At 36.9% G+C, this 24,257-nt stretch overlaps 1 protein-coding gene across 2 annotated transcripts in view; it reads left to right on the forward strand.

Moving 5' to 3' along the window:
- Positions 1 to 24,257, forward strand: part of ZNF106 (zinc finger protein 106) — a 40,882-nt gene that overhangs the window by 3,086 nt on the left and 13,539 nt on the right. For both annotated transcript variants that reach the window (XM_070939890.1, XM_070939898.1), the window contains exons 2-13: positions 2,430 to 2,515; positions 4,051 to 4,112; positions 8,728 to 8,922; positions 11,716 to 13,776; positions 15,063 to 15,687; positions 16,364 to 16,433; positions 17,122 to 17,276; positions 17,373 to 17,433; positions 20,370 to 20,732; positions 21,520 to 22,309; positions 22,702 to 22,757; positions 23,999 to 24,144. In XM_070939890.1, coding sequence (XP_070795991.1) covers positions 2,462 to 2,515; positions 4,051 to 4,112; positions 8,728 to 8,922; positions 11,716 to 13,776; positions 15,063 to 15,687; positions 16,364 to 16,433; positions 17,122 to 17,276; positions 17,373 to 17,433; positions 20,370 to 20,732; positions 21,520 to 22,309; positions 22,702 to 22,757; positions 23,999 to 24,144 — 4,638 coding nt within the window. In that variant the 5' untranslated portion in view covers positions 2,430 to 2,461. The remainder of the gene's footprint in view (positions 1 to 2,429; positions 2,516 to 4,050; positions 4,113 to 8,727; positions 8,923 to 11,715; positions 13,777 to 15,062; positions 15,688 to 16,363; positions 16,434 to 17,121; positions 17,277 to 17,372; positions 17,434 to 20,369; positions 20,733 to 21,519; positions 22,310 to 22,701; positions 22,758 to 23,998; positions 24,145 to 24,257) is intronic.

The raw sequence follows: 24,257 nt of genomic DNA on the forward strand, positions 1-24,257 counted from the left end.
TTGTGTTTTAGGGGGCCTCACTTCTGTTCTAGACAAATGATGTTCATGATTTATTGCTCTTTCTGTCCCAGGCTTGCAGAATAATTAATCATGATTACATCATGCAAAGATACTACAGCTAGACTAGTTCTGGAATAAAAATATATAATTGGTTTTGAACTTGTGCTTTCAAATTCATTCATTAGTTCCTCTTTAAATTTTATTTAACTAACTGTTTTGTAAGTTAAGCATTAAACATATATCATTTTTCATCTTTTTTTCCATTCAAAAGGATATGAAGATGGCTTCTGTTTAGATTGCAAAATCTGTCCCAAAACATCATGATACTCCACCAAAATAAGACAGTTGTGAAATATACAAATTTAAGAATATACAAGGAGTGATTCTAGATCATCCCAGATTTGTTGAGAGTTGGGTGGCATACAAATTTAATAAATTATTATATTTGCTTCTAATGCAGTTGCTGACTGGGCTCAATATTTTTTTTCCTTTTACTCTTAGGAAATGATGACTGTCTGCCATTTTTCCTTCTTTGATGCCTTCCTCTTTTCAGTTAGTTTTTTTTATACCTGTAGCCTAGTTGGCTTGGGGTCTATTATGGTCCATATCTCCTGGGCCTTCCTGATATAAGTAGTCAAGCTATAAGAACTATAAGATAATTTGAAGGGTGTCTGGAGGATTCATAGTGGCATCACTAATAGAACAAAATTATGTTAGTAGAGTGCCTAAGGCGATAAAAATGAATTATCTGAATTACTGAGACCTCTTTCTTCCTTTGCCTTTTTCTGATATTTTTTGTCCATGCAAGAATTTTAAAAAATTGTAAACTTTCCAATAAATGATTTGATGATGGTTCTATGAAGTCCATGCCATTACCATGTACCCTTTAGTAATAGTGTGTTTCCAATCAACATTGCCTCCCTTCCTTAAGAGAAGGGCAAGTAGATGCCTCTGATGACATGGTTGTGTTTTTATGTTACACATTACAGAGCTGCAATTTATTTTTTTCTGTTGCAGGGTAAACTAGCAAGAGAGCTTGGGAACCTTAATTTTAGAGTGCCATCTGAGCAGTCCCTTTGCAAAGGAAAAAATATTGCTCTTGCTTTTTCATAGTGACAACCAATAGCAGTTGAATTTGGATAGTATTTTTAGCCCTCTCCTGCAAGTGGCTGAAGTTGATTGGGCAGCTAACCCTTAAGCTCTTCTTGCAGTCAGGCATAGTTAAATATTTTTGTAGTCAGGCATAGTTAAATACTATTTCTAATTAGCCAAAGCAGATGTAATTTTTTAGATCTGCTTGGTAAACGTCACTTCTAATTAGCCTGCCAACTGATGAAATAAGATAAGCCTACTCTACTGACCTTGTTATCTCTTTTAAGCAATTTACTTCCCCACATGAAGCAGTAATTTCTAAATGAATTCCAGAAATGCTGAAGCAGTTTTTGAGCAACACACGAAGAACATTAATTCATTAACTACAAAGCAATGCTGATAAAAGCTATTAAGAGAATATAAGAGATTGTACACCCCAAGGAAAACATCACTATTCCATATCAACCTTTTCTACCTTTAAGCTTAAGAAAGGTTCATGTTCTTATATTACGCTAATATTCTAGTACTTAGACACTTATAGCGTTTCTTATAATATGATCAATTGAATAGCATTAAACCCACTAATTTTTCCTGGAAAAAGGATTTACTTTGCTGCTTCTTGAAATTGATAAATGTGTGACTGGAATAACTGTTGTAATTAATTATTTTCCATGGTTAAGTATACTGTATTCTGTACTGCAAGGATTTTTTAAAAAAAAATTTTTTTGATTTATATGCCGCCCTTCTCCGGAGACTCAGGGTGGCTTACAATGCGTTAAGCCATAGCCTTCATATTTTTGTATATTTTATACAAAGTCAGCTTATTGCCCCCACAAACCGGGTCCTCATTTTACTTACCTTAGAAAGGATGGAAGGCTGAGTCAACCTTGAGCCTGGTAAGAATTGAACTCGCAGTAATTGCAGGCAGCTGGAAGCTAAATACTACCTTTAACAGTAGCATTAGGATTTATCTGTATCTATTTTTTTATGTAGAATAAAAAAATACAATTAGCAGGCAACATTTTTAAAATGTCATTAAATGACATCATCCTTGTAGGATGGAAGTTACTGCTAATTTTATTTGCTTTGTATTATTCTAATCAAATCCACATGGCTCTGAATCTTGACTTCAAGATTGATGGAGAGTATACAAACAAGGCTGCTGTGAAAAACAGATCTTAATCAAGATGGTGTTTGTGTGTTCCTTTAGACATAATCAGGTGAATAAGAAAGTAGAAATAAAATGTTTATTGAATTGAATACTTACTAAAAGTGATATTTGGAAAATTATAAGGCTGGCAAAGAGTTAATTACCGTAATCTGTTTTCTTTTTGTAGGGATAGGATAAGATCTTTTTGAAGAATTCACTATGGTCCGAGAACGAAAATGTATATTGTGTCATATCGTATACAGCTCAAAAAAGGTAAAATAAAATTTCAGCACCATTCCAAGAAACTTTCATTTTATTTCTTGGTTAGAAAATGTAAAGCTTACTTTGCCTGAGTATTCAAGGTATCTTTTATTGTTCATTACAATTAACTTTTAAGTTCACAACAATACACACCAATAATTGGTGCAGCCATACAATAAGATAGAGGTTTTTATTTTTGCAAGCACAGGGCCACACTTGATACTTTAATCTTGTTTGTTTGGATAATGCTTGCAGCTGCCTTCCAAAAGTAGGAAGAGGCTTCTATTAATTAAATACAGTTAATATACTCACTTGCTGTATTATAAATAGATTTCACCTTTTGTCACAGTAAAATAGAATTTGGTGGCAACTTCTTGAGTAGTTTTCGGAAGCTTTCAAAAGTTTTCTGTACCACTAGAGCATCCTGTTATGTATTTCTGCTCTAGAAAACTCAAAATTGAACTAGTGCCTTGATGGCACTAAGATACAGCAAAGAAGGAAACAAATGTCTCCTGATGCAATGTACTTTATGTCTTGCATGTAATTTAGACTTTGTACCTTCCTACCAGGCATAATTCCTCTCAGACATAATAAAAATAGTCAGTTTGGTTTAATGGTTAAGGGTACCATGCTAGAAAGCCAGAGACCATGAGTTCTGACCTTGGGCTAATCATACTCCTTCTGCCCTATTCGCCTCAGAGGGTGGTTGTTGTGGGTGGGAAATGTCTGTTTTAAACTTTCATTATTTGAGCAAATCAATTAGGAGATGGCTCTGTAGGTCGAACGTTATCTAATGTGAATTCAGAAGAAAACTGATGTTAGGCTATTCCAGTAGGGAATAGTAATATTCAGGTTTTTAACCCTTCACTTGTATCTTTTTTTCTGATTGGATGGCTCCTACTATCATCAATCATGGTATCTTTCTGGCTTGCCTTCAAGGGTTGGGAGTGGGGAGCATTATATATTGTAGAATTCTCCTTCCTGAGTGGGCAGGGGTTGGTGGATGATTGGTCACCCTGAGGGTATGGATACCTCATAGTTTGGCATCTTCTCTGCTCATGTCTTAACAGCTTCATGAAACTATTGGGGATAAGCATGCTCATGAGACTCAGTTTTACATGTTGACTCCTGGTCATTCACACAGTCAGTTGTTCTGTCTTGATGCCTAGAGGCTGCTAGAGCCTGGATGGAATGGGAAGAACAACTTTAGGCTCAATGCCAGCAAGTTAGAATGGTTTTGAGTTAGGAAGCCATCTGGCTACTTAGTTTTGGATGGATGTGTGCTCTCCCTTTATTTATTCAAAATTATTAGCCAAACTGATTTTTAACTCGAGGGTCCTTCACTCCCAGAGCCTAGGAGCAGGTAAGGACCTGGGGGAGGGCTTTGCACAATATCTGGTATCTAGTTATGACTATTCCTGAAGTGGAATCCATAGGACCAAATGTGGTAGCGCAACTGGTTATGAATATGCAGGTGAGATTTATTCATGTACACATAAATAGTTTCCTTCCTATTTATTTATGGCTTCCTACTTTCATTTTTTTAGGAAATGGATGAGCACATGAGAAGTATGCTTCATCATCGGGAACTTGAAAATCTAAAAGGGAGGTATGACAATGATCATTTAATCTTTCTTCACTTTAGTACAACTCTTATGTGAAACATTTTTTATAATACCTGTGCAATTAAAAAGCATTTACATTTTTAAATACTGTATGGCATAGTGTTTAAAGTTCCTGTAATTAAGTGTGACTGAAATGGCCAGAAGAAGATTGTGAGAAGTTGTGAGAAATGTGAGAAAGAAATAGGATGAATTCTAGACATACGTATCCAATAGATGGGATAGAAAGGTGTTCTCTTATAGATAGCAACTCAGTCTGGGCTTAAAATACCCAGGAAGAAGATACTCAAATTCAAAAAGACTCCATCTTAATCAACTCATGAATAAAAGTCGGCTGGAGTCCTGCAGTGTCTGAAATTCTGTTTTTAGTGCCGTAATACTCAGTTTCATATTGTCAAATGGCCTACTTGGGGCCTTTCAGGTGAGTTAAAATTCAACTTCTAAAATTGCTGGGTAGAAATTCTGGGAACAGTAACCCAAAACATCTGGAGTACTTCAAGTTGGAAGCAGAAACAATATAAAAACTGAGTCTGCTGGCTATAGAATTCTGGGAGTTGAAGTCCACATATCATAAAGTTTTCAAGGTTGAAAAACACTGCATAAAGCCATAATATGTACTCTGAGCATGAACTCAGCTATGTTGGTTGTAGGAGAGAGGATATCGGCTTAATATCAACCCAAACAATTGTAGCTTATAAACTTAATAAAACTTTGTCAGTACAGAACAGAAACTATATTCCTCTATATTTTTAAAAATTGTATTCAATGTAGTGCATTCTGGTATGAATTTAGGGAGTTGTAGTCCCAATATATGGGAAAGACAGTTTCTGAGAAACAAACAAATAAATATGTTAAAGTAGTCATCTAATAATCACCTCTCCTTGAATCAGTTCATCTTGAAACTGAATCTTACAACCAATTGACCTTGTTCTTGGCAATAAGGATCCATCTGTTGCCTGGTTGAACAGCTGAAGGGTTAGGGCTCTGATAGCAGAGTGTCAACAACATTAACTTTAGCTGTGTAACTTGAGCTAGCAATTCCAGCTAATTTTTTATTAAAATAATAATTTTAAACAATTTGTTCTTATAATTGCCAGTTTTAAATTGATTATGTGCCATCAATGTAACATCAGTTCTTTCCAGCTACTTTGATAGATCAGTTTTATGTCCCATCTGTACAATCTAAACAGCTATATCAGGAAGGGTCTTAATTTAGCTTTGTATTTAGGTTTCCCATCTTCTGTGATTGCTCTACTCTGTTTAATGTTCAGATTTGGGAAGGTATGAATATGACCCATTTCTATCAATGGGTAGAGTACATTGGGATATGCCAATGTTTAGAGGACAGTTTAAAGAGGACTCCCCATCTAAATCCAGAAGCAATTTGGTCCTCACTAAGTTATTTGGATATCTGATGCAACAGTAACAATCCATTGTGGCCCAATGCATAGGAAAATTCTATTTTATTTTTTTTTAAAAATTGATTTATATGCCGCCCTTCTCCGGAGACTTAGGGCGGCTTACAGTGTGTTAAGCAATAGCCTTCATACTTTTGTATATTTATACAAAGTCATCTTATTGCCCCCATAATCTGGGTCCTCATTTTACCTACCTTAGAAGGAATAGAAGGCTGAGCCAACCTTGAGCCTGGTGAGATTTGAACTTGCAGTAATTGCAGGCAGCAGATGTAAGTGGATGTTAATTAGTCTGCTGAGCCACCAGAGCTATTAAACATTAAGAGGAATTATGTAGATTAATTTAAATTTGTTTTTGTTGTCAATCCATTGATAATGTTATTTGTAATTTATAAACGCTATACACTATCCATTGATAGTGTTAGCAAAAATGCAATTTTTTCCATAGTTCATACAGTGCTTGCATCTGAATATTAAATGTGAAATTTGGGAAGATTTGTGTTGGTAGATTTCTAGACCACAAAATACATATCATTATTTCACTTGGTCTCTGTTTTGCTTAAAAATAATTGAAATGTTGTGAATTTAAAAATCTTAAATGCACATTTGAAATCAGTAACATTTCTGAGTTCATTGTAATTTTGGCTGGGATCAAGATGTGTTCAGGCCATGGATATATCTAGTGAATCGTCCTTTTTTTGCTATAAATTTATTTAGGCAATTTACATAGACACTCATCTTAAAATAGCACTTGCAAAACAAGCAGTATATATTGGGTCCCCCTAGTCCAGCCCTAATGCCTGGAAAAAGACCAGATCTTCATAGCCTTCCGGAAAGCCAAGAAGGTCAGGACCCCTTGATTCTCAGGAGGAAAACTTTTTTTTTTTTTTTTAATTTGATTTATATGCTGCCCTTCTCCGGAGACTCAGGGTGGCTTACAATGCGTTAAGCAATAGCCTTCATTCTTTTGTATATTTTATACAAAGTCAGCTTATTGCCCCCACAAACTGGGTCCTCATTTCACCTACCTTAGAAAGGATGGAAGGCTGAGTCAACCTTGAGCCTTGGAGAGATTCGAACCAGCAGAAATTGCAGGCAGCTGTGTTAATAACAGGGTGCATTAAACCACTGTACTATCAAGGCTCTACTTTAGGGCAAGCAATAGAAAGGATGATATTGTTTAAAACAGAGGTCCCCAACCCCTGGACCATGGTCTGGTACCAGTCCGTGACATGTTAGGAACTGCGCCATGCAAGTGAGCAAAGCTTCATGTGAGCAAAGCTTCATGCACAGGATCTAGGTAAACAAAACCTCTCCTCTCCTCCCCCCTTGAAAAAAATTGTTTTCCATGGAACCTGTCCCCTGTGCCTGTTAATAAGACTGGGATGAACTCAAGAAAAGTAAGTGTTCATTTATATAGGAATTAGCAGAATGTACAGAATTCCATTTTAAAGCTTTTTTTAAAATGAAGAGGATGGTGCTTTATTTAGCAATCAGCTGATCTCTTATTGAAGCATGTAGTCTCATGTTTTGTGGGTGGGTAAAGGATTTTCTCCCCTTGGTTTGTCTTTCACCCTTTCCAAATTACAGAGGTGGAAGAAGATTCCTCAGCCTGTATTTCCTTTAAGAGAAATTCTTCATAGAATAGCAAAGATGATTGTAGCCCAGGAAATGGGGGCTTCTATCACATCGCTAAAGAATGTTCTGGCCAGATGGTTTTGCAGCTGTGTTGTGCCCACATAATAAATTATTGGTGGCATAAAGCTTTAAAGCAAAACACAGTATTCTAAATATGCTTGTTGTCCCTTTATTAAACCTTAATAAAAGCTTAGTACAATGGTTCACATACTTAATTGTGGAATGCGTAGGAATGCAGTCTGGGATAGTATTGGTCTCTGAACTACTTGTTCTTCAAAAAAGGTATATTTAAGCTTGTGGTTTTAAATTTGGAATTCTGAAAATTTCATTTTTAGTCTTTTCCATTTGGAAATGGAATGGAGATTCCAGAGCTCCAATTCACATTGCAGTAAGCCATCAATTTATCTCCAAAGATTGTACTACCCTTCTGCCTATTATATATCGTATATGAATATATGGAACTGTGGACTGTCAATATGTAAAACTTTTGCAGATCATAAGTCACAAAAGGCACTAATTTTGCTATTCAGTTTATTTTTTGGGAATAGATTTTCAGGTCTTTGATGTTATTTCACGAGTTTCTGTGATGGCTTGGGTCCATTTGCCAAATTCCTTTAAATCTTTTCAAATCATCTAACCCTTGCTGAAGAATACTGATTTTGGCATTTTCATAGGAGATCACAAAATCTCACAAACTTTTGGAAAATTGCAACCTTAAAAAATAAAAGTTAAAGAAAAGGTCTAATTTTAATAAGTTACGGGGGCTTCTTGCCCTAGTTTGGCAGTGACAACTATCCTCTCTTCAAAACATTTTAAGACTTTCAAGGTTGTTTCTTTCCCTGGAAGCTTCCAGGGCTAGAAACTAAATATGTAAGGTTTTTATTTCTTGGCCACTTGTCGGACAGCTGTCTGTTCCCTCCAGCTGAAATAATTTTGTGCCTTTAGCCTAATCCTCGCAAAGTAGAGAATGGACAACTTGCATTTTCTGAAACCAAATAAAGTACAGTGTATTGGAGACTCCCTTGCAGTCTTCAAATTCCAGGCCACTGTGCCAGTTGTCCCGGATTAGATTTCACTGTGTTAAGATTGGCTGCTGAAGGTTTTCTCCCCTCCTCTGCTGAGGAAAGCTGAGACTGTGCTTAATGCTAGGCTCTGACACTGGTTTCCCCAGTGCAGCTGGCACCATGGAGGTGCTTTAGAGCAGCTTCAGCTAGCTCTGCAAGCCCCCTGCTCCGCTATGTTTCCTTTCACAAGATTTTGAGTACAGCAATTCAAGAAGAATCCTAGATGACCCCTTGCTTATTATCAAGTTTGTTACCTCTTGATTGTTGGAAAAAAATCTGAAATTCACCAAGAAACAGCCAAGTGAATCCAAAAGAAAAAAATTAGAAAGCAACAGGTTTATTTTTTTTTAACTTCAATCTAAATTACCAGCTCTTGTGTCTCATTGACTGAGGCACGTTCGTTCAGAGGAAACTTAATTAAGATCAGCATCGTTTGCCATGCCTGTGGGAAAAATTGTGTGCCCACCTTCTCCTTCTTTCCCCAGGGACAGCAATCATGAGTGCCAAGTGTGTAGGGTGACCGTGGTGGGCTTGTCAGCATATGCCAAGCACATCTCCAGCCAGTTGCACAAAGACGGCGTTGAAGCCCACGATGCCGAGGAAGAGAAAGAAAAGACCGATGAAGAATACTTTGACAAGGAACTTATCCAATTAATACAGCAAAGAAATGAACAAAACCGGTGAGTCTTTTCACGTTTCATTAATTTGCACTTTATGAAGTTCTTTATTGGTTCTTTGAACAAAAGAAAATGCTTTTGAAAGTGCAGGGGTGCCTTCTGTGCAGCCTCCAGTTGCATGTAGCTGGGAGAATTCCAACAACTGACTAACTTGCTATTTTAAGTTTATGGTTTAAAAGTGTTTTGGTTTTGGAATAATGCTTTCTGAATTAACAATTAAACCTGACTACTATTGATGTAGCTTTCTCTGCATGAAATAGCTGCAGATTTATTTTTTGCCACTTTCATTTAAACATACCTAATATGGATATTAAGATTCTTCTATAAATATATCTCCAGTCATGCCTGTTGCATTTTACAAACTATTGTCCAGGTCACGGTAACTAGTTCTGCCACATTTATAATCTATTTTTATTATATCATACAAAATAAATGGAATGCTTTTGGCTTAAATGTGGAGACTTCATCCTTAGTTTTTATGTATATGCAAAACCTGGAACTACAAAACTGGACAGTTCATAGATTTTTTTTTTTTTTAGAATTGAGTTAAATTCATCATGTGTTTTAAGCTGTAAATGCATTTCTAATCAATCTCTTTCACTCTAGCATGTGGGGTTTTTTTTAGGAATTGCTGTAAAAGAATGTATCATATTTCAATCTTTGGAAGAGAAGACTAGGGCAACTCATTCAGCGTGATGTTTCAGTGGCAGCAAGCCAGTGTGTGAGGCAGATATGGATTCCCCTGTGTCTGGTGCAGCTGCTTTGCAGTGCTTTCCCTGTACGCATGAAAATACAAGCACTGAATTCCACGGTGACTGGTATTTAAGCAAAGCCTAGGAAGGCTCTCAAAATTGCTGTGCCAAACGTTCAGGACAATGTGACTGTTTTCAGCACTTTACTGTTGACAGTGCCAGAAAACATCCTTTCACACAATTTGCAAAAATTGATTCATGGCTTTTGTTTCACTATTTTTAGTTATGTGCAATTTAAAGACCATGTATTTATTTTGGTTAAGTTGCAGATGTATAGTCTTCTGTATGGTAGAAACATTTTGTTTTTGTGGTCTCCAATTCTGTCCATTCTCCTCTACTTCAAAGTGTGATACTTCCCTTCTCCTTTCCTTTCTTTCCTTGAGAAGAAGTCTATGAAACTGAAGAAATCCATTGTGCATCTGACTAAGTAACTGTCAGGATTGGTGTCTTCCACTTATACAGAAGATTATTAAAAAGCTTTAATAAAGATTTCCCCTATTCAGTCGTGACCAACTCAAAGGGGTATCAATTTTATTCATTTATTTATATTATTTATATAGCCACCCTCTCAAATTGTCTTGGGGAAAAGCTCTGCAGCTCCAATAAGATCTGACAGGGTCCCAACTTTTAAGTAATTCTAACAGAAAAGATGCCTTTCCATATAAAGTTATGGATAATACTGACCCTGCTTGCTTTCGCCCCAGTCATCGAATCAGGAGGATTTGGGCTCCTGCCAGTTGTAATTGTCTGTCTCTTGAATAACCTTGGTGGACTTTTTTGAACATGTTATGTTTTATTCTAGCATTCAGGTAATAAAACTAGCTGGATTCAATTAAATTATTGTATGTTTTTAACTTGTGTTCGCTGCCCTGAGTCCTTAGGGAGAAGGGCGGCATATAAATTTTTGGTAAATAAAATAAAATAAAAAAATAAATGTGCCAGAATTATCCTGGTAGAATTAAATATAGGAAATGAGAAAAGAATTAACTTACATTACATAACATTACATTACTGGGCTACAGTTTTTTTGACCTTTGATCTAGTGATCTCCTTGAAATCTTGATGATCCACAGTTAATTGACTCCTATTTATGGAATTGCTAAGGAGTCTTCTCAAAGTTAAAAAAGGATATGGAACTCAAAACCTTCAGCATGCCCATGAACAGAAGTTGTCAGATGCTATAGTGTGAAATTTTCTTTCTCTTACATCTCCAGTAGGCTATAGAGAAAGAGAGAGAATCATGTTGATTTTTTAAAACAGGATAATGTTTTTCTAACATTTTACTTCTTTTGAAATAACTCAAAATGAAGCCAATTCAGTTCTAACCAAGAACAATATTACATAGTCATAGTTATATGATAAACCTTTCTGGAGGAACCCTTGTCCTGTGACAACCCGGATCTATGCAATATCCATTGCAGCAGTTAGAAGCTAAGGAAAACTATGACTGTGTAATATTGTTCTTGGTTAGAACAGTATTAGGTTCATTTTGAGTTATTTCAGATCTAAGTACTTTTGTACTTAGTACAGATCTAAGTACTTTTTGTGTAGTACTTTAAATAGTTATTGTGTACTTCCAGAATAATTTTTAGTTAACCAATGTGTTAGAAGTGGGAAATAGAGGAACTATCTCCCTTAAAGATTCACAATATCTCTTTTTCTGAGTAGTTTTTCTGAGTTTTTCACTAAGGAAATAATTTACATAGTATATTATTTGATATGCTGGGGTAAAAATAATAATAGTAGTAAAGGGTGATGTATATATAGAGTGTTGCTTTAAATGTTTCTCCCATTTGAAAGTGAAAGGTAATTTCAAGTTGACTTTCATTTGAACTTGGATCTTTACTTTCTTAGAAGAAGCTGTTATTTGACAATATTGATTAAAGAAACTAACAAAAATGTAGAATTGGATTAAAAAGCATAGAACTGGATTTAAGCCAGGATTTTACAGTTTTAACAAATTGTTGTTATTTTGATTATTAAATCATTAGATGTAAATATTTGTGTCTTTGATCATTAAATGTAAATGTTTATATCTTTGTAGGACAAGTGAATTTTGTCACGTAAACCGTGAAGCAGAAGATGATGACAGGAGATTGCGAAGGCGACAAAATGACAGACTCTCTTATCAAGACCGAGATCGTTATGAAGCAACATCAAGGAGGCATCATGGACCATCACAGAGGGACTGGAACTGGGAAAAGGATAGTTTCTTAAATTCAAAGCAAGGAAAATTCATCCACTCTTCAAGGAATTCTACTAACTCAAACAGACATCTCAGCACCCAAAGACTTGGGTGGCATCAAAATGGCTCTAGAGGACCTCCAAGTCGATATCATAACTATGGAAGCACTGGAGGTATTTGGCATCAGAATGATAGAGGTGCAACATCAGGTTGGCATCATCATGATAGAGGAAGAAATTCCAATTGGAGTTCTGAAGCAAATAATGTATTTTCCAGGGGGCACTGGAAATCTGCTCAACAAAATGGAAATGGATGGAACATTGGAAGAAATAAAGCTGTCAACAGTAGTTCTCAGGTAGACAATATGGATACTTCCCGGTTAAAAATAAATAGTGTACAGGATAAATACAGCAGTGAAAATTATACATGGCAATGGCAGGAAGGTGTGGAAAATTATACCGGTGTTGATAATAAAAATGGCAGTCCTGATTGCTTATTAGATTTCACAAGTGACCAGCTACCTTCAGATCAATTGCTAAGTTTTAGTGTTTCTAAGCACTCAGAGAGTAAGAATTCCAAAGTCAGTAGAAAATGCAGTAGTCCTTCTCGAGATAAGACTAACCGATGGGCTCCTTATCCTTCCCAGAAAACTGTAGAGCAGCAGCCGCTGTCTGACGAGAATGTAGCTAAAACATCAGAGAAAGCATTGTCTCGGCTGTCTTCAGAAACAGCAAATCCTAAAACCAGCAACTCTAAAGTGAGAAAACGGGAAGAGAGTTATTCAATATCTTCAGCTAACAGTAAGGCATCCCCTAAAGTTGCACCATGCAAAGTGCCAGTGGCCTGCACAAATGAGAACAAGTCAAGTAAAGCTGAAAGCAAAAATAGAAAGATGCCCTCCTTGAAGTCTCCACTTCTAGCTATTCCAGATATTAAATCCTCTTCTAAAAGAAGAAATTCAAAGAATCTCATGAAACATGCCCATGTCTCCTCATCTGGGGAAGTCCAAAGTCAATTGAGTATAGAGGCTAGCAATTCCTCAAATAAATCCAAGCTGAACAATAATGCATGTAACTATAGCAGTTTAAAAGGGAACACACCTCTATTTAGCAGCAATGAAAGCTTAAACAAAGCATTAGAAAAGGCCAAAGATGAACTCCAGCATAGTTATTCTTTTCAGAAGTCCCGGTCAGGCTCCAGTGGAGATGCTCAGAGTGATGGGAAAGAAGAACAGAAAACTGAAGACTTTTCACATGATTTAAAGGTACATGAAGTCGAGACCAAAAGAGTAGAAAACAAGAACCATGATAATAAACCAGGAAGCACAAATATTTCCTTAAATTCTTATTCATCTTATGGCCTTGCTGAACTTGATCACATTGCAGCTAAAAATGATAACTGTTTAGAAGAATTGAGTGGTGCTAATAAAAAACACATTGAACTCCAAAAGGAGACTCCAGACTCTTTGTCAAACTATCCCTGTGAGTTAGATATTGAACTGAAAACAACTCTGGAAGAAGATGGGGATGAAGATGTTACAAAATCAAATGATGCTCTCGAAAAAGAAGATGATGGAGATAATTCAAATCATGAGCTGCTGAAAGGTACTACAGGGCCATCTACAGGCCCTCTTCTTCCTGAATTGAGCAAACTTGGGTTCCCAGCTTCTCTCCAAAGAGACCTGACATGGCGCACTAACTTAAAAAATAAAATTAGCGCTCATTTGCCTGAGCCAAATCTCAATAATGCAAGACGCATTCGAAATGTGAGTGGTCACCGAAAGAATGAGACAGAAAAGGAATCTGGACTGAAACCTACTTTGAGGCAGATTATCAGTGCGTCTCGTAGAAATGTAAACTGGGAACAGGTTATTCAGCAGGTGTCAAAGAAAAAACAAGAACAAGGCAAAGGTTTACCAAGGTTTGTAATCTTACCAAGGACATTACTTTATAGCATGTCTGAATATTGTGTTTGTGTATGTGTGTCTTTCAGTACAAAACTGCAGGCAAACTAAAAATTCATTGAATAAATGTATTTATTAATTAGTTGTAGAATTACTAACAATATGAAATTAACATAATTAATAAATTATACTTACTAAATATCACAGGTAAATTATAAAGTTGTAATAGTGACTATCCCAATATAGTATATGCAATTAACATTGAATTGACAGCCTTCAGTGAGCCTTACAAAGCTTTTCAGCAAATTGAAGTTGTACTAATCTAGGTTATTCCAAAAGGATTTTTTTTCCAAAGGCAACTGGACTTTCTTGGTTTTTTTCCTTGAAAACCTTCCACTTCTCACCCAAAAGCTTCTTCAATTCTAGCTGAATTATGGAGAATGGAAGGATGTATATTTCTTAGAAGTCATCTGGCCATTAGCTCCTTGAGAGTCATTGAGGTCACTTGGGGGTTTATTTGTACCCTTAGGGTCACCTGAATCAGTGCAAATGGGTGTGGGACTTCTGAAGGGACTGTGTTTTAGATAGGATAGGTGGTGTCATATCCCTCCCCCTCTGTTAAGAGAGGGCTGTTCATATTGATGGTCTCTTTGACCCTTCTTCTCAAACCAGTGGTCCTCATATATATAATGTAATATAAATAGAATATAAACCCATTCCCACCATTTATCCTGAACTGAAAAGCTTATTGGATGAGAAGTGAAATGTTTTCAAGGAAAAAAACCAAGAAAATCCAGTTTCCTTTTGAAAAGCACCTTTGGGACAACCATGACCTGGATGATTGAAAATCTTCATAGACAAATTCCCCATTATGGCTTCTGATGATGTGTGTGAATCTGGTCAATATTTTGCTCATCTAACAGCGGCTATAAATATTAACTTGGTTTTATGCTAAGTCCAATTAACAGTTTTTAAAAGATAAAATAATTGATCTCCATAGTTAGAGAAATCTGGTAATGCTGCTGATGTATTTATAGATAAAATTTAAATTTAAAGATTCTTTCAAATCCAGCTATATTCCTTATATAACTTCATGAACGCATCCATGTAGTTTTCTGAACAGCAATAGAAAGTAGATTGCCCTTGACGTCTTCTAGAATAACTTTCTAATTCCACAGTCTAGCCTTACAACCAGGAATTTCCCATGCTTAGCAGACAAATTACCTAGCTGAGAGAAGTGGTTGTGTCTTTTTTTTTAAAAAAAAAAGTTTCACTGACAAATGTTTCATGGTTGTGTTTTAAGGTTTGGCATTGAGATGGTTCCACTCATCCAGAATGAACAAGAAGGCCTTGAGTTGGATGAAAACGTTGACCTCACCAGTCTTGAAGGATTCCAGTGGGAAGGGATATCTATAGGTTCCCCAGGAACAGTTAGGAAACGTAGCCTCTCGGAAAGCAGCGTGGCTGTCGATAAGACAGCCTCCATTTACAGTTTCTTTAATAATCAAGGCACAAGTAAAGAAGACAAGCTGATACAATCTGCTTCAGTTGCCAACTCTGAGGATATAACAAGCAGAATTCAGATGTTAGAAGATACTGTGGTTACCGTGAAACAGGAGTCATCTTCTCTTCCTTCCTCCCCATTCAAGAGCGACAGAACTGATTTAATTTCAAGTGAAAGGAAACTCAGCCTCCAGTCTACCCCAAATGTCGCAATCTTTAGTACAAGCGAAAACCAGAGAAGCCCTGACTGTGCCGTTCATCCATCCGAAACCAAAGGAACATTGGAGAGTGCAGAAGAACATTCCACTCTGTTTTCTGGCCTTGCAGACATCAGCGCTCTGGATGCAGCTACCGATAGCAGCTATACATCAAGCAATGAGCAGAATGATAGCCAGGGAATGGGAAAGAAAAGAAGAGCAACAGGAGTAAGTTCTCTGTATGCTATTGGAAGTGATTTCATTTTATTTGTAGCCATTGAATCCATGAACCAGCATATGAAAAACATCCATAAGCGTAATAGTACTTTGGTAAAATAATCATTTAATGTAGAATCCCACCTCAGCATGTTTATTTAAAGAGACTCCTAATCATGACAGTTACTTTAGTCTAAAGCAGCCTTTTCCAATCTCATAAAAGTATTCAGTTTTACCTTCCCTAATTCCCCAGTAAGCACAGTCAATTACCACGTTGAACGAGAGACTGTAGGAGTTGAAATCCAGGTTGTAAAAGCTGAGGTATACTGGATATTTATCCTTTTGCTATGTGGGTGCTTATTTAGGTCATAAAAATATTGTACTGGCTTTTATCACTTTCAAACTAATGTTTGTCTCAAGTTCTTGCTAGGCAGGGTATCCGTAATGAAAAATCAATGCAAAGTCTTGGTTACATGTGTTTCATTAGATGAGGATTGCCTGTGGATCAAACTGCGGTCGCAATTAAAAAAAAAAGCATGCCTCAATACTTTAATGACAGTTCAGTGGTTTAATTACTTCACTTGAAATAATTCTCATTGAAAAGAATTGCTATTAGTTCTGAACATGATTTACAAAGCCTTAAAGTACCATGGATTACCTAATTAGAAATGTTAATCTTAATTTCTAGGAGGGCTCCTGTCCTGAAATCCCAAGTTTAGAAAGAAACACTAAACGAAGGAAGATCAAAGGAAAAAAAGGTGGGTGATTGCAGTCAGTTAACATCACATTATTGCCTTAAATTTATATTTTAGGAGTTTTGTGTATAGTAATAATTGTATTCCGTGTGGAGGCAGAAGTTTAATTGTCTTCATGATCCTTCATGATTTCAGTAAGCTAATACAACATACAGGTAGTCATCAACTTATAACAGCTTGTTTAGTGACTGTTCAAAGTTACAACGGCACTGAAAAAAAGTAACATATGATCATTTTTCACACTTACGACCATTGCAGCATCCCCATGATCATGTGATTTACATTCGGATGCTTGGCAACTGACTCACATTTATGACGGTTGCAGTGAAGCAGGGTCACATGATCCCCTTTTGCGACCTCCTGACAAGCAAAGTCGAAGGGGAAAAGCGTATTCAATTAACTGTGTGACTAATTTAAGAAACTGCATTGATTCACTTAACAAATGTGGCGAGAAAACTGGGGCAAAACTCACTTAACAAATTTCTCCCTTAGCAACATAAACTTTGGGCTCAATTGTGGTCGTACATTGAGGACTACCTGTACTTGCTTTGCAGAATGCATAAGAAAAAGGTGTTCCCAGGACTGATAAGGTTTAGATGGAGCTCAAACAGCTGACATGCACAATTGTTTTCTAATTGTTTTCCTAAATGACATGCGCCTCCATTATGTTTTGCAACATTTTCTTTTTCAGAGCGTTCTCAGGTGGATCAGTTGTTGGTTATTTCCCTGAGAGAGGAAGAATTAAGCAAATCATTACCGTGCGTAGATGAAAGCCTCCTGCAGGCTCGATCAGCTCTGCAAGCAGCTTATATCGAAGTCCAGCGATTACTTGTATTGAAGCAGCAGGTATTTTATAAGTTGGCATCTATTTGGGAAATTGTTTTCCCAATTTCAGAAGGATGTTATTTGCTGGTCCTTATTTAAATCTCTTTTATTTTCTAGATATCAGTCGAAATGGGATCTCTGAGGGCCCAGAGGATTCAGATCCTGCAGGGGTTACAAGGTAACTTGGCTGACTTGGAGCTGTGTTCCATCTGGATCTTGGCTTTTCGTCTGGCATTTACAACAGGAAACAGTGAGATGTTCTCCCATTCCCAGTTTCCTCAGTACATTCAACAGCTTGATAGGGTCACCGCAATCAAAAGTCTTTTCTGTAGTCAGCGAAGTACATATATACTTATTTGGGGAATTCTTTGGTTTTCTCAATTACTCAGATTTCTAAATCCAGCTTCTACATTTTCTTTTCTAATCTATGCGGGGCAATCCTAAGCATTATTTTGCTAGGATGTGAAATTAAGGATATATGCTGTAGATTGCACACACTGTTAAGTCTTCTTTCTTTACCATTGTTATGTAGATTTACTTTTTAAATCTTTTGGCCATTTTGTTGTTCTCTCGATTTGTTGATATAATTTGGTTAGAACTTTTACAGATTCTCCATCTTTGACTTGCCAGATTTCTGTAGATGCTCCATCAATTCTTATAGCCTAACAACTATAGTGCTGATGTAATTTCATCTTTTAATATTGGGGGTTTTGTCAGTAGGGAATATTTTCTATGGTATCTTGGTTGTTGACATCTCTGCAGTACAGAAGTTCATTTCTTCCATTTTTCAGAACAGTACAGAATTTTTTTTGGTACAGAATTTCATTCCTTCCATTTTTAGCTTGTTCAAATCAGCACAATTGGTATTAGTATAGCCATTCTCATCATACCATTTCAAGTTTGGAACACTTTCTGAGTTCAGAGATCTTTTTGAAAAGCTTTTTTTGTTTTTCTACAAAAACAAAAATTTGTCTATTTCCATCTTTAATGTCTTTACAGAATAGAATAGAATAGAATAGAATAGAATAGAATAGAATAGAATAGAATAGAATAGAATAGAATAGAATAGAATAGAATAGAATAGAATAGAATAGAATAGAATTCTTTATTGGCCAAGTGTGATTGGACACACAAGGAATTTGTCTTGGTGCATACGCTCTCGGTGTACATAAAAGAAAAGATAACATTTGTCAAGAATCATAAGGTACAACACTTAATGATAGTCATAGGGAAACAGTCAATATAAATCTTAAGGATACCAGCAACAAGGTTTACATGTTCTAATATTGCTTCCCGTCTCATCTGCCACCTCTCTGAAATGCTTTCTTATTTCTTGATATACATAATGTAATTAGCAGCCAGGTTTTATTCAGAAAGCTGCTCAATATCAAGAGACAGGATAGGCTTTTGGAATTCATTCAGTAATATGGTCTTCAAAGTGCATTATACTAAGGTTTGATCATCTGCTATCGAGGAATATGGTTTAATTGAAATAGGAAGCCAAGCTGCTTCATTAGTGCTTAGTGGAAGGTCTAAAGCATGGGTGTAAAATTTGCGGCGTCATGTGACATTTCATGACTTTTTCCCCTTTGCGGAGCTGGGGTGGGCATGGCCTGCATATGACGCATCCGGCCCGTGGGCCGCCAGTTTGATACCCCTGGTCTAAGGACTTCCTAACTTATTTAGGATTTTTGCTTCTTTTCATTGCAGTTTTGAAGATCACCCGGAAATCTTCCAGGGACCATCCACTTCATATATATCTAGTTTCAATCAATACTGTTCTCTGATTGGTAATATTCACTGAGATGCCTCATACTGTGTTTCCCCGAAAATAAGACCCTATCTTATATTTTTTCCCCATCAAAAAAAGCACCAGGTCTTATTTTGAGGGGGGGGTGTCCACTGACTCACCTCACTTGCATGCCCCCCCCAACCTTTTCGCTGTCAAGGGCCTTCAGGAAGTTCTGGGGCCGGCAAGGCTTTCCTGAAGGCCTCTGTAGCCGATAACAGAACTCTGGATGGATCTGGAGCTCTGTTATTGGCTGCAGAGGCCTTTAGGAAAGGCTTGCCTTGCTGACTGCAAAAGAAATGGGCCAGCAAGGCAGGTGTCGGGGTGTGCGAGGCCTGGCTGCAACTGTCCAAAGGTAAATAGCTCCACCCCCTCATCCCCACCCCATCTTAATTTTTACTCATGCATCCTGGAGTGGGCAGGGTCTTAATTATTTTGGGGGTAGGACTTGCATTGAGCGCATGTGTAAAAATCAAGCTAGGACTTTCGGGGTAGGTCGTATTTTCGGGGAAAGACGGTAGTTTAGAAAGATTTCATCCCTATTAGTAATCTGGTTGCACTTTCTGATTGGTAACAAAGCCTATTAAAGTTTTAAACAGATAAACATTTGCTGAACATTATGTGAACCTCAATTGCTCTTCTCTTGTATGCTCTTGCACTGATAGTCATTGTGGACTCCGAGTTATTTTATTAAGGAGTATTTGCAATCAATCTTTTCTATCCAGCACCCAGAAACATCTTTGTAAATAAGTGCTACATTTTAGCTCCGATGCTTTGATTTTCAGCATCTCATTTATTTCTTGTTAATTAAAAAATGGGAAAAATATTGAACAAGAAATGACACCAAGGGGTGTACCTTTAAATATATTTGGCGTTGATGGGCACCATATTGGGGAGGGGCGGCAGGTTCCATATTTTGTTTACAATTTAAGGCAAATGGATACTTTAAATTCTGTAGATGTTTAAAAGAAGAAAGCTGTATAGAAAAAAAATGGGCTCTCGATCTCACAGAACTCTCAGCTTTTATGTGAATTAGAAGATGAAATGAAACAGGTAGGGAATATGCTTCCTGGACAAGTCAAGTATATGCAGAGTTTGGAAACCAATAAAGGAGAATATTTGTAGCTCAGGATCCTTGGTGCTCTCTGAGCTTCGTTTTTTCTTTTCTTACAGATGTTTCATTACCCAAACTAGGTAACCCCATCAGTGCTAGTGAGTTTGGAAACTTTGGAAAACGACAAGACAGAACTTGTGCCACATAATATTCTTTATTTTTTTAAAAAAACCCACATATTTTAATATGAAATATGTTGCTCCCTTCTTAGAAACTTACGAGCCTTCAGAACAATTGCAATTGCAACAGCCACATCACAGCAGCTCAAGTGAAAAAAGCCTTGGCAAGCTCCATTTGACACAGGATACCACTGCTAATGCAGGTCTTCTTGCTCCTGTTCTGGATGCTGTTCCACCTACCTCTGCGCAGATCCCTCCTCCTTTTTCAGCCGCTGCTCAAGAAAAGGCTGAACCTACATTCCAGACTGCTGGTGATGTTGCCCCCATCACAGTCCCCGATTCATCCATACAAATCAAGCGGGAAGCTGTGTCTCCAAAGCTTAGAGAAGACTGCATGAACGTTCCTGAACAGAGTACTTCACGTTCCCCACATGCAGAACTTCACTTGCAGGATAGTATGTTGGTTTACTGTATATTAAAGATAAATTGATCTCTGCCTCTTTCTCTCTCTAATTGTGATTATGGAGTCTAAATTTTGGATGAAAACTGAGCTATATTGATCCTCTTGCTGGGCTGCTTAGTGAACAAGTCTAATCTTTAGTGAGTTCAGCATATACAGCATGCAGAAGTGGTAAAGAAGTAAGGTTATGACAATAATTGTGTCACTTTACCAGTCTGTGACTTTTCACTAATGACTCAGCTTGTGGATGAAGGAGAGAACAATTCCCAATTATTTAATTGAAGTATTTTTTTTCCTTCAGGGATACTATTTATTTGAATACTTCAGTAAATAAATGTGTCAGAGCCCAATTCACTCATAGGTTGGTATTGCATTTATATGTCTTCTTCCTGAGAATTTCACAAACAGTTTGGATATCCTTCAATATTGTACTAAGGTTGTGGCTTCCCAGGCTTAATTATGGCTTATTTCTATATCAATTTTAGCTAAATGTTTCAATTGACTTGCCACATGTAACTTGAGAACAATCTTCCAGAAGGTTTCGTTGTTATCTATATTGTATAGATGCAGAAGTCATGACAGGAGAAAATAACTTGCCTCAATCCTATTTACAGGAGTTGGAGCCAATTTAGTATTAGGCCCAGAGTATGAAATAATATCCTGATTAAGTGCTTGAATTGATTATTGATTTGTCACAAAAAGTCATATATAATGAAGTTCATGTTGTGTAACAGTTAATTGTTCAGTTAGGTGAAAAGCAATATTCCATCTTCTTTCTTCAGGAAATACAAGTCAACAGCCTTCACTGTATCCAGTTATCACTGCTAGTATGTCATTGTTGGAACTAATTGATTTCCAAAAAGCAAATCAAGATATTCAGAAATCTATTCCAAATATGATAGGGACAAGGTTATCTGGCCATTCTTCCCCTACTAATTCAGGATCAGTATCCTCAGTGAAAACACAAGGCAAGGTAACTCCAGCAGGCAGTACCATATCTGAACCATGCATTGGCTCATTGGAAAGCCAGTCATTTACTTCCGAACTTGCTGTAAATGAAAATAATAAGCAGTCAACTGAACAGCCCGAGCAGATGGCCATCTCTACTATGGTCACCATGGAATTCAAAACAAGCAAGAAGAAGAAAAAGTTGAAAAAAAAGAAAGCATTCCGAGCAGCCCGTGTTCCTGAGAATAGTGATACAGAACAGGACGTTAGTGATTCTAAACCAATTAGGAAAGTAAAGACTGTAAAGATACCCAAGGGGGAAAAAGTAACAACATCCACCCCTCCAAAGAAAGAGGATGGTGTGGCTGCTCAGGAAAGAAAGAGGAAAAATGAGGAGAATGATAGTGACACATCTCTTGAATTTGTGGAAGTCCCTAAATCTCCTCTGGAAGTGGTGGCCATCAACTCATCAGAATCGGAAAGTGAGAAACCAGACAGCCCTTCTAAGAGAGATACCTTGAGCTCCACAGATAAACTGTTGAAAGAGTCATCTCGGTCGGGCCATGATGAAGTGAGCTCTACTAGTGAGATTGGAGTAAACTATAAAGATGATATTGGTAGAAGGTGAGCCGACAAACTATATGTGTACTGATTGCTATCTGCATCATAGTAGCTTTTAATCTGGCTAGTTGAATATTATTAGGGGCAGTATAATTGGTGTTCTTAATATTTAGAAATTCTTTAGGAATTCTAAAGGAGTATTCAGGAAACCTTTAGCTGAGAAATGGTTTAGAGAACAATTATATTAAATTTGACGTACCGAACTATATTCAGCAAAACATTTGTGACAAAAATCCTATTTCATATAAAGTTTGAGAAAAGTTTTATTGTAATTTCTGTAGAAAGATTTACTCCTTTTTCATAGAATATTTTTCCAGGAAGATTCTAATGTATTGAGTTTGTAATGGTGGTTTTTTTTTTTTCTAAACTACTTAAATTACCTCTTTCTTCTATAGTGTGGCTGAGACTCAGACACCTTTATCGTCATTACGAGGATCAAAAACTTCATCAGGTACATCTGTCTGCATATTGGTTTTCTTAACAGCAAAATAAGTATAAGATCTTTTGGAGGAGAGATGTAGTTGTTACTTGGAATTCAGTTTCTTCATACTGCTTTAATTATGCACTTTAAAATATTCTGAAATTTCCAAAATATCCATGCTAATTATTTTTTTCTGAGACTTTGACTTGAGGTTTCTTATATCTCTTGCTTGCCCTTTGATCTGTTTGGCGAAAATTAAATTTTCTTTCTTTCTTCTAGCCAGTAAATTACTTATTATTTCTTTCTGTGTTTCTTTTGTATCTACTCGGTATGAAGAAGGAATTCAAAGGCTACTTTGAGATAAATTTTGACTCAAGGAATTTAATCATTTGGAACCAACTTCTAACTTGAGATGCACTTCAGTAAACTTTTGAGGAGCTTTAATGTCATCTTCTTGACTAGACGACAATAAAATATTGTTCAAAGCTAATCATTTTGGTGCTATACTTATTTGTAACATATGTTTGAATATATTTGGAGACTGTTAGTTTGATTCTTCTGGCGATGCAATCAATTTCCATTTCTTTTCCCCTCATACTTAATATTCTCCTGTGGTGACAGCAAGCTTTTTCTATATGGTTCCAGACTGTATCTATTAAAGTTGGTAACTCTTTTTATACTGTATTTTTTCCTTGACAAAGTTGCAGTTTGGTTGCTTTTCTCAACTCCTTCAATTAACAGGATCAAAACAAACTTGATTTGTTGTTCAATGGAAGGGTTAGATAACAATAGCAATAGCATTTAGACTTATATGCTGCTTTAAACAGTTTACAGAGTCAGCATATTGCCCCCAACAATTTGGGTCCTCATTTTACCCACCTCAGAAGGATGGAAGGCTGAGTTAACCTTGAGCCTGGTGTGATTTGAATTGCCAAATTGCAGTCAGCTGGCAGTCAGCAAGGTAGCCTGCAGTACTGCACTCTAATCACTGTGCCACCGTGGCTCATGATAGGGCAGATAAGGGAGATTGATCAGACCTTGGAGGATTATTATGGATTGGGAGAAGCGGCATGGAAGGCTAGTAGCCTTTGTAAACGTTGAAGAGAGCATGTGGACAACACTATGCTGCAGTGGGTAATGGGTACAAGGAAGAAGAAATGGTTGGGTGGGAAGGCAAAGGGGAACCATTAACCATATCCAATACTATAGAAGACCAAGTGCACTCATATGAACAGAATTTTTAATTGCAAACTTTGATTTGTATTTGCCAGAAGTGTCTTCAGAGCCAGGTGAAGATGAGGATCCCACAGAAGGGATATTTGAGGGGCATTCAGCATCAGTGAATGCCATTCAGATTTTTGGGAACATGTTGTACACCTGCTCAGCAGACAAAACTGTCCGTGCATATAACTTAGTGGTAAGTAGACCTGCTGAAGAAATTGCAGTTGGATTGTGACTTCTTTGACCCAAAGAAAGTCTTGGGGATATTAAAATGATTGAATAATTAGAAAAGCTGGAAAAGTAGGGACC

The sequence above is a fragment of the Pituophis catenifer genome, unplaced genomic scaffold, assembly GCF_029215685.1.
Source record: "Pituophis catenifer annectens isolate HBS135680 unplaced genomic scaffold, rPitCat1.0.hap2 SCAF_1, whole genome shotgun sequence".
Taxonomy (NCBI): Eukaryota; Metazoa; Chordata; class Lepidosauria; order Squamata; family Colubridae; genus Pituophis; species Pituophis catenifer.